Source organism: Opisthocomus hoazin, chromosome W (genome assembly GCF_030867145.1).
Source record: "Opisthocomus hoazin isolate bOpiHoa1 chromosome W, bOpiHoa1.hap1, whole genome shotgun sequence".
NCBI classification, from domain to species: Eukaryota; Metazoa; Chordata; class Aves; order Opisthocomiformes; family Opisthocomidae; genus Opisthocomus; species Opisthocomus hoazin.
The window spans coordinates 42,976,513-42,987,067 of NC_134453.1; the positions used below are offsets into that span (position 1 = coordinate 42,976,513).

General features: G+C 47.5%; 1 protein-coding gene across 1 annotated transcript; it reads left to right on the forward strand.

Moving 5' to 3' along the window:
* The first annotated feature begins 1,902 nt into the window (after window positions 1-1,902).
* Window positions 1,903-9,604, forward strand: LOC142365702 (uncharacterized). The gene is made up of 2 exons (XM_075446767.1): window positions 1,903-2,021; window positions 7,851-9,604. The coding sequence occupies exon 2, from the start codon at window positions 7,912-7,914 to the stop codon at window positions 9,382-9,384; it is 1,473 nt and encodes a 490-aa protein (XP_075302882.1). The 5' UTR covers window positions 1,903-2,021; window positions 7,851-7,911; the 3' UTR covers window positions 9,385-9,604.
* The last annotated feature ends 951 nt before the right edge of the window (window positions 9,605-10,555 follow it).

Consider the following 10,555-nt stretch of genomic DNA (forward strand, 5'->3'; position numbering starts at 1 on the left):
GTTTCTCACTACAAATAAAAAACTTTTATTTTCTTTTCTATATGGTAAGATAGTTCACTACTTCAGCTGCTCCTTGGAATTGCCTTGTTATTTTAAGCTTAATTGAGAGACCTTAAGAAATCTGATGGTTCTTATTTATAGCTTGTGCTCAAATTTATACAAACAGAGAACAAAATCCAGCAGTATCCTTTAAAAAAAACCCCACAGATATGACTGAATCTACAAAAGAGCAATCACAGTCCTTTTAATGCATTCTTTCCAGAAAAAAAAAAAAAATCAATGAACAACAAAGGCAAAACTTTGCAATACATTTGCATTGAAAAGACTACAAATATGCACATTCCTGTCAGCCTTTTCAACCTTTTTTGTGTTCCCAGAAATTGCCAGTAATGAAAACAGAGCAGTCCATCACATTATGGATTTCATGGGTGGACTGTTCAGTGGATAAGGAATTGGTTGGAAGGTCACAGACAGAGAGCAGTGGTCAACAACTCAATGTCCAAATGGACACTGGTGACGAGTGGAGTCCCTCAGGGGTCCATGTTGGTACCAGTGCTGTTAAACATTTTCGTCAATGACACAGACAGCAGGATTCAGTGCACCCTCCGCAAGTTTGCAGATGACACCAAGCTGAGTGGTGCAGCTGACACACCAGAAGGATGGGATACCATCCAGAGGGACCTGGACAAGCTGGAGAAGTGGGCCTGTGTGAACCTCATGAGGTTCAACAAGGCCAAGTGCAAGGTTCTGCATCTGGGTCGGGGCAACCCCCTCTATCAAGACAGTCTGGGGGATGAAGGGATTGAGAGCAGCCCTGATGAGGAGTTGGGGGTACTGGCGGATGAAAAGCTTGATATGAGACACCAATGTGCGCTCGCAGCCCAGAAGACTAACTGTATCCTGGGCTACATCAAGAAAAGCATGGCCAGCAGGTCGAGGGAGGTGATTCTGCCACTCTACTCTGGTGAGACCCCACCTGGAGTCCTGTGTCCAGCTCTGGAGCCCTCAACACAAGAAGGACATGGACCTGTTGGACCTGGTCCAGAGGAGGGCCACATAGATGATCGGGGGCTGGAGCACTTCTCCTATGAGGAAAGGCTGAGAAAGATGGGGTTGTTCAGCCTGGAGAAGAGGAGGCTCCAGTGAGACCTTATTGTGGCCTGTCAGTACCTGAAGGGGGCCTATAGGAAAGATGGGGAAGATATTTTCAGCAGGGCTTGTTGCGATAGGACAAGGAGTAATGGCTTTAAATTAAGGGAGGGTAGATTTAGACTAGATATAAGCAAGAAATTTTTCACCATGAGGGTAATGAAACACTGGAAAGGGTTGCCCAGAGTGGTAGTGGCAGCCCCATCCCTAGAAACGTTCAAGGTCAAGTTGGACGTGGCTCTGAGCAACCTGGTCTAGTTGAAGATGTTCCTGCTTGCTGCAGGGGGGTTGGGCTAGAGGACCTCTAAAGGTCCCTTCCTGTAGGGTTTCTGGAAAAACAGGGACATATTGTGAGCAACCCAGACACTCTGAATATAGACTCGATCGGTTTGTAGTAGTACAGGCTTTAAGCAGCACAGGCCTCAAGGCCTTTCTCAGGCCGGCTGTGGGAAAACAGACCTTTCTCAGGCCGGCTGTGGGAAAACAGAACTTTCCCAGGCTGGCTGTGGGAAAGACAATCATTCTCAGGCCAGCTGCAGGTAAACAGTCGTTCTATGAATACTGACCAATCATAGTTTGAGTATTGCTTATGTAACCAGGATGTTTTATTGATAGATGTTTTTATGTATAGTGACCAATCATAGCTGAGTGTTGTACTGAGTGTTTATGTATAGTGACTAATCATAATTGAGTGCTGTCTATATAATCCAGATTCTCTGCTAATAAAGTTGACTGTTATGGATAATATTGGTCGAGTCCTAGAACCCGCTGCAACAAATGGCGCCCGAACAGGGACCCTCAGATCGGCATTAGCATCCACGGGTGATTTTTCCAGGAAGACCGAACCCTGAGGGAGCGGAACTCGGCCGAAGGTGAGTGCTGCCCCGGCACTCGGGAGTCGCTAGTGCACAAATTGGGAAGAGAGAGCCCGGGAAACCCTGCCCTGATCAAGCAGGCGGCCGGGGAGGAGATGGGGTCCACACTGACAAAGGAAGAGTCAGCAGTGGTTAAGGTCCTCCAACACATCCTCTCCATGAGAGGGCTACAATATGACTCGGCTACCTTGAAGTCTCTGTTGCTTTGGGCACGGAGAAAGGACTCAATCCCCTGTGTTAATGCTGCCTTTGAAGTTCAGACTTGGGCAGATATAGGAACGAAAATGTGGGAAGAAATTAGGATGGGATCCAAGGAAGCGAGCAAATTCTGCACGTTGTGGAGGCTAATACATGAGACTTTAAAAGCTATGATAGCTGAGAGGGAAGCCGTTGCTTATGCTTTCACTGCGTTAACACCCGAGGGAGGGTCCTGCTCGGCGACAAATCTGCTGTTTCAGGGTCCTAGTATCCCTCTGCCGCCTGTGAGAGCAGGAGGGGGTCCGAGTCGGCGGCCCGTGGAGGCAGGGGAGCCTGCAGTCCAGGAGCAGGAGCACGCGCGGAGCGACCCGCTGGCGCAGGAGTTTCCACCCCCACCGCCAGAATCGCTGTCACCGCCACTGCGCCGCGGAGAGGGGTGCGCGGAGGCGGACCGGCCGGACGCCGCCACCACCTCTTCCGATCGTCCCACGTCACCGGATCCTGTGCCGCGACTGTATCCTTCACTTCCTCCGCCTACGCCGCCGTCTTCCGGATCACCAGTGACTCGTTGCGTAGACGAGAAAGCGGCCGCCCGGGAGGTCCGAGAGGACCAACTCAGCGAACTGATATCCAAGCTAGAAAAACTGCAAATGCACCTGGACCAGTCTCCCAGAAAGGCTACGGACCTTTCGTTGCCGGAGCCACCAGTCCCTAACCCGCCTAACCCGTTTTCTCTTCCAGCCCCGCCTTGCGCCGTGCTGGGGGAGAAGGGGGGGGAAACCGGGGGAAGGTTGGGGGTGCGGTGGAGAGGGATAGTTCGTGATGCGCTGCTAGATGGGGTTTTGGTGCCAGCGGCGTATCCGGTTTTAATCGATGGCCAGGGTGTGCATGCTTGGGAGGCATTAGATTGGAAAATCCTAAAAGAGGTGAAGAATTCGGTTACACAGTATGGGTTAAAATCACCATACACGCAGTCGCTTCTTTAACATATCTTTTCTGCTACGCTATTAACGCCGCATGATATTCGTATGATAATGCAAATGCTCTTGTCCCCGTCCCAACAGTTGCAATTTTTCCAGCACTGGCAACAAGGTTGTGATAGAGCAGCTGCAACACCTAGGCAGCAGGGGGACCTGCTGTACGGGGTTCAGGCTCAAATGTTGTTGGGAACAGGTCCTTTCATAAGGGTGGATTGGCAAGCGCAGTTTGCGGCGGAGGTTTTGCAGTTAAGTCAGGATTTAGCATTCAAGGCTTTGGCCGCAGTGCATGACGATAAAATATCGCCTGCGTTCACCACGGTGAAGCAAGGGCCTGGGGAGTCGTTTGCAAAGTTCATCGATCGTCTGCACGGGGCTATTACGGCACATCCGGATGTGACTGAGGACATGAAAGCGAGGTTTTTAGACTTACTAGCTTTTGAGAATGCCAATGATAAGACCAAAAAGGCTCTTAGTTTGTTGCCTCGGGGGGCAAACGCTGGGGCCCTACTGGAAGCTGCTGACCGTATGTTAGAACAAGAAAAGGCTACGGTGATGGCAGCTGCAGTTGGGGCGGTGGTCCAACCTTTGGTCACCAATCAGAAAAAGGAAAGAAAGGACCGGAATTGTTTTAATTGTGGAAAAAGGGGTCACTGTCGGAAAGAATGTGGAGTTAAGGGCTTGGATAGCCGAGGGGGAAGAAAGTGGCGCGTAAGTTGTAAGCGGGACAACCACAATACCAGCGAATGCAGAAAATCGGGAAACAGATTAGTGAGCACGGGGCACCCTCGCGTGACGACACAAGTGCAGGGTGCTTGGACAGCTGCGCCGCCGCCACAGCCGGCAGCGCAGGAGTGGATGTGGCAACAGCAGCAGAGTTCACGTTGCTCACTCAGGAGGTTAAAACAGTTGACTCGAATTTACAAGGTCCTTTAGGTCGAGGTTTGAGTGCTTTGCTTTTAGGATGATCTTCAACGTCTAGACGAGGTGTTTTTGTAGTCCCAGGGTTAATAGATGCAGATTATCAGGGAATCATACAAATAATGGTTTATACTTTGACCCCACCAGTCAGTATTCCCAAAGGTTCAAAAATTGCCCAACTAATACCTTTTAAAGCATGTGTCCCGAGAGCAGAAACAAGAGTGAGAGGTGCCGGAGCTTTTGGTTCCACTGGAGAGGCAGAAGTGATGTTAGCCTTGGACATAGAGAAGGGGAAACAACAGGAGTATGTATGTATATCCCATCTGACAGGAGATTCCATACAGCTGAAAATGCTGGTGGACACAGGAGCCGATGTAACCATTGTGCCAAGGAGTTTGTGGCCTAGAAGGTGGCCAACTATCCCGGCTACTACAGCTGTGGTAGGAGTGGGAGGATCTCAGCAAACGCTTATTAGCAAAACGCCCGTGATGATTGGATTTAGGGATGGTAAGAGTGTGACCACTCGACCTTATGTAATGGCCATACCAATTGCCCTGTTGGGGAGAGATGTATTGTCACAGATGGGAGTAAAACTTGTCACTCAGGATTTTTAGGAGTGGCCATTGCGCAGCAGCCAACCATTAAGCTCACCTGGACCACCACAACACCGGTATGGGTGGACCAATGGCCACTGAAGCAAGATAGGCTGCAAATTATTAATGACTTGATTGATCAACAACTGAAAGCAGGCCATATTGTTCCGTCCACAAGTCCATGGAACACTTCCATTTTTACGATTCAGAAAAAATCAGGAAAATGGAGACTGCTTCAAGATTTGCGAGCAGTCGATGAGGTAATGCAAGACATGGGAGCCCTGCAACCGGGGCTGCCATCTCCAATTATGATTCTGGAAAATTGGGAATTGTTAATTATCGATCTAAAAGATTGCTTTTTTACCATACCCTTGCATCCAGATGATGCTGAAAAATTTGCGTTTACCGTACCCGAGGTAAATAAGGGGGGACCAGCGAGAAGATACCATTGGGTGGTCCTGCTACAGGGCATGAAAAATTCACCTACCATATGCCAAATGTTTGTTGCTTGGGCCTTGCAGCCATTTAGAACAAAACATAAGAACCTATTAGTTTATCATTACATGGATGACATATTGATTGCAGGAGAAAAAATAGAGTCAGAGCTCATATTGCGGGAACTCCAACGGGAACTTAAGCTCAGGGGGTTGAAGATAGCGCCCGAAAAGGTTCAGAAGAAGGGGCTATGGTTGTATCCGGGTTGGATCATCACAGGAGGGGCTGTGCGGCCACAGAAGGTAGAGCTAAACACGGAAATAAAGACCTTAACAGATGTGCAGAAACTCTTAGGGGACATTCAATGGGTTAGAGCAGTTTGTGGGATCACAAATGATGACCTAGCACCATTGATGCCGTTATTTGGAACGTCATGCCAAGCAGGGGGGCATAGACAATTGACAGAAAATCAGAAAGAAACATTGCAGCACATCGTGCAGAAGATACAGAAAGGTATAGCCGCCAGGTGACTTTCAGACTATCCCTTGCAGTTAATGATTATAAATTCATCACTGCGCCACAGATACCCGTTAGGCCTCATTGTTCAACAGGAGGAGCAGGGAGTTCGAATCTTGGAGTGGTTATTTACATCGTTTAACCCGAAAACGACAGTCTGCACTCGAGTGGAATTGTTGGCGAACCTGGTGATTAAAGGCCAACAAAGAATCATTGATCTGTCGGGTCTCGAGCCAACGGTAATATACTTGCCTATAGTCCAAAGTTATTGGCAATGGCTGGTGACCACCACCGACCTAGTACAGATAGCGACTGCAGGTTTCCCAGGAAAAATTTCTAATCATTACCCCTCTGAAAAATGGTTACCTCTGCTTCAGGCACAGGAATTTGAAGAAAAACCTAATAAATCAGAGACACCAGTGCAAGGCATAACAGTATTTACAGATGCCGGAAGAAAATCAAAAAGGGGGGCGGTCACATGGAATTTGGCAGGTCAGTGGTAGTATCATGTTTTGCAGGGTCAGGAGAGTGATTCGCTACAAACCCTTGAATTAAGAGCAGTAGTATGGGCATTTCGTCATTGGCAAGATGAACCTCTTAATGTTGTCTACGATTCTTTGTATGTTGTAGGTGTCACAGGTCGCCTGGAAAGAGCGATGGTGAGGCAGATCAAGAACAATACTCTGTATGTCTTGCTATTACAATTGTCTCATCTTTTAGGCCAACGGCAACATCCTTACTTTATTACCCACATTCGCAGCCATCAATTCAATCAGGGTTTGGCAATAGGCAACAATGCCGCAGACTGATTAGTAAGTGTAGCGCAACTGGGAGCGGTAAACCTGTTTGAGCAAGCCCGTTTGTCTCACGATTTTTTCCACCAATCGGCAAAAATGCTTGCAAAACAGTTTAGTATCTCGGTGGGAGACGCCAGGGGGATTGTACAATCCTGCCCAGCCTGTCAGAAGGTGGGTTTTGGATTGGGATTGGGTGTCAACCCACGAGGTTTGAAGGCACTGCAAGTATGGCAGATGGATGTTACTCATGTCCCCGAATTTGGTCGACTCAAATATGTTCATGTATCCATCGACACCTTTTCACACACAATGTGGGCAACAGCTCAGACAGGGGAAACTGCTAAACATGCAATTAAACATACGCACGTTGCCATTTCTGTGTTGGGAATTCCACAAGAGTTAAAGACGGACAATGGACCAGCTTATACACCTAGAACATTTGCGCGGTTTTGTCAGATGTGGGGCGTTCGCCACATTACTGGTATTCCGCACTCGTCCACAGGTCAAGCTATAGTCGAGCGGGCTCACGGAATCCTAAAATCGCTTTTGAAAAAGCAAAAAGGGAAAACTTGGGAGAGCCCGACGGAGTGTGTTGCAAAAGCGCTGTATGTGCTGAACTACTTACGTCTCACAGAAGATAGGGGGTCTCCTCCTATAGTGGTACATCAGCTGTCCTTGCAAGCAGGAGTGCAGGGGTCAACGCCTGCCAAAGTCCTGTATCGTGACTTAACTTCCGGAGAATGGAAGGGACCAGTCGAGGTGAAATTGACTGGCAGAGGTTATGTTTGTGTCTTGACAGAAGCAGGACCTCGATGGGTGCCAGCAAGGTGGGTTAAGCCATGGTTGAATGACTTGGGAGGAAGCGGTGCCGAATCTGCAAAAGCGGCTGACCAACAAACTGAAACCATGGCTGACTGCACTGCACCCACTGAAACGTCTTAATTTTATCTTCGTAGAGGAAGCGGACCTGAGGGATTCGTGGTAGTTAGTTGGGGATTCGCAAATCCAGATCCCTGTGTGAGCTATCTGGCAAGGATAGCAGTTGCACAGCTCGACACATGGGGTGAGGTGTCAGCCGTAGGTAAACTGCTCTGTAGCTCATGTAAAAGGGAGATGATTCTAATCATTGGTCGTGCCTGTGGAGCCAGTTGCAGGTGGATCTGTTCACTCATTCCCAGTGGGCAGAACAATTCCTGCAATGCTTATTAGGCACCCAAGGCAGTGTATTTTTAGCCTCAGCGCAAGGATTTGTGTTGGGGCACGAGTGACTATTTGTAAAGGTTGTAGCATTAATTGAAAGTTAAGAACCAAAGGTTATTATTGTTATGCTTTATAAGGTAGTTAAGCTTTGTAACCGCTGTTACTTTATTCTTAATAATCAAATTGTAGGTAAGCAGCGCAGAGGGATCATTTTCTCTGCTCCAAGATCGTGGTGTGTGCGACCCGAAGAATGGGAGAAGAAAAAGAAGTGAAGGTGACGAAGTTGCAGAAGGGTGCCTCGAGAGTGATAATAGGACTGATAAGTGCCTTATTGGGGTTAGCAAGGCCTCACGAAATTGAGCCAATGTACAAAATTAACCCTAGGTCTAATATGTGGTTAACCTTTGCGAATCGGACCAATCAAACATCATTTTGTATTTCTATGCAATCGGTAACTGATCCTTTTAGAACATGCTTAATTGGAATGCCGTATTGGGACCCAAACGATTGGAAGGGTTGGGTTTCAAATGAGACCATTCTACGAGAGACAGTGGTGAATGCCAGCTGCTCTCGACTAGAAACATATCACGGACCTCAGCAACAAAAGCTGCCTTGTGGAGGCTATGCGGCCGCTCTTGTGATTAACGCCTTAAATGTTTCCCTACCGTGGGATCCCCAGGAGATAGATCTCCTTGGATCCATGTTTGGGAATGAATCTTGCTTCCACTTTGCTGGAAGTGCTCTTACAGAAACTAGCCATTATCGTAGGTTTGATTGGATAGGGTGGACCAATGTCACCAGTCGACAAGTGCAATTAGGTAAGAAAAATGAGCCGAAACCAGCTTACGATTACAAAAACAAGGATGACTTTTGCAACGGGTCAGCAGGATCCAGGATAAAGAATCCAAAAATAAGCATATGGGTAAACAGTTCAGCTAAAGCCATTCCCCCAGGGTATTTTTTGATCTGTGGAGATAGAGCATGGCAAGGCATTCCAAAGCAAGCCATAGGAGGACCGTGTTATTTTGGAAAATTAATTATGTTTGCCCCACCTATGAGTATCCTGAAAAATCGTACAAGGGCAAAACGAGCGCTTAGAAAATTGACACCACAATGCGATGGGAGATTATCACTCTATGACAGAGCAGGAAGAGTGGCACTGTCACTGTTGTTACCTTGGGGAGCTGCTTCAAAAGCTTTAACAGATATAGGGAGGCTAGCGTGTTTAGTAGCTAAGGAAATAAATACAACGTCAAAAATGATATCAGAGTTCACTCAAGCTATGGATAGTGTTCGACATGCAGTATTACAAAATAGAGCGGCAATTGATTTTCTGCTTTTAGCACATGGTCATGGGTGTGAGGATTTAGACGGAATGTGTTGCATGAATCTGTCAGATGACTCAAAATCAATCCACAAGCAATTATATCAGTTACAACAAAATCTGAACGCTATTACGGTAGAATTGAGGTTGTCAGACTGCCTCAGTCACCTGTGGTTGGCGGATCTGGTCAAACAGGGAATAGCGACGCTGGTTACGATTCTGATCATGCTATGCATTTTTGGATGTTTGATAAGCTGTGCCATAAAGGTGGTTAAGAAGACGTTTAACGGTATCTGGGTCGCTCAAAAACAAAAAGGGGGATTTGTAGGGTTTCTGGAAAAACAGGGACATATTTTGAGCAACCCAGACACTCTGAATATAGACTCGATCGGTTTGTAGTAGTACAGGCTTTAAGCAGCACAGGCCTCAAGGCCTTTCTCAGGCTGGTTGTGGGAAAACAGACCTTTCCCAGGCTGGCTGTGGGAAAGACAATCATTCTCAGGCCAGCTGCAGGTAAACAGTCGTTCTATGAATACTGACCAATCATAGTTTGAGTATTGCTTATGTAACCGGGATGTTTTATTGATAGATGTTTTTATGTATAGTGACCAATCATAGCTGAGTGTTGTACTGAGTGTTTATGTATAGTGACTAATCATAATTGAGTGCTGTCTGTATAATCCAGATTCTTTGCTAATAAAGTTGACTGTTATGGATCATATTGGTCGTGTCCTAGAACCCGCCGCAACACCTTCCAACCCAAAGTATGTTAGGGACTGCATCGATTGTATAGAGCTTGACAATTGTGATGAAAAGGTTGAATGCTTATGGGTAAAGATGAGGGGGAAAGCCAACAAGGCAGACATCCTATTATAGACCACGCAAGCAGGACGAAGAGGTAGATGAAGTTTTCTACAAGAGGATGGCAGAAGTCTCCCAATCACTAGCTCTTGTTCTGCTGGGGTGCCTCACTTGGCCTGCTGTTTACTAACAGAGAAGGACTGGTGGGAAATGTGGTGGTCAGAGGCTGTCTTGAGCTTAGTGACCATGAAATGACAGAGTTCTCAGTTCGAGGTGAAGTAAAGAGGGAGGCCAGCAAAACCACCACCATGGACTTTCCGAGGGCAGACTTTGGCCTGTTCAGGATGCCGGTTGAGAGGGTGCCTTGGGAGAGAGTCCTGAAGGGCAAAGGGGTCCAGACAGGCTGGACATTCTTCAAGAAGGAAGTCTTAAAGGCACAGGAGCAGGCTGCCCCCATGTGCCGCAAGACGAACCGGCGGGGTAGACGACTGGCCTGGCTGAACAGGGACCTCTTGGTGGGACTCAGGAAAAAAAAGACGGCTTAACACTTATGGAAGAAAGGGCAGGCAACTCAAAAGGAGTACAGGGGCCTCGTTAGGTCATGCAGAGAGGAAATTAGAAAGGCAAAAGCCCAGCTAGAACTCAGGCTGGCCACTGTTGTAAGGGACAACAAAAAATGTTTTTACAAATACATTAACAACAAAAAGAGGGCCAAGGAGAGTCTCCATCCCTTATTGGATGCGGGGGGCAATATTGTCAACAAGGATAA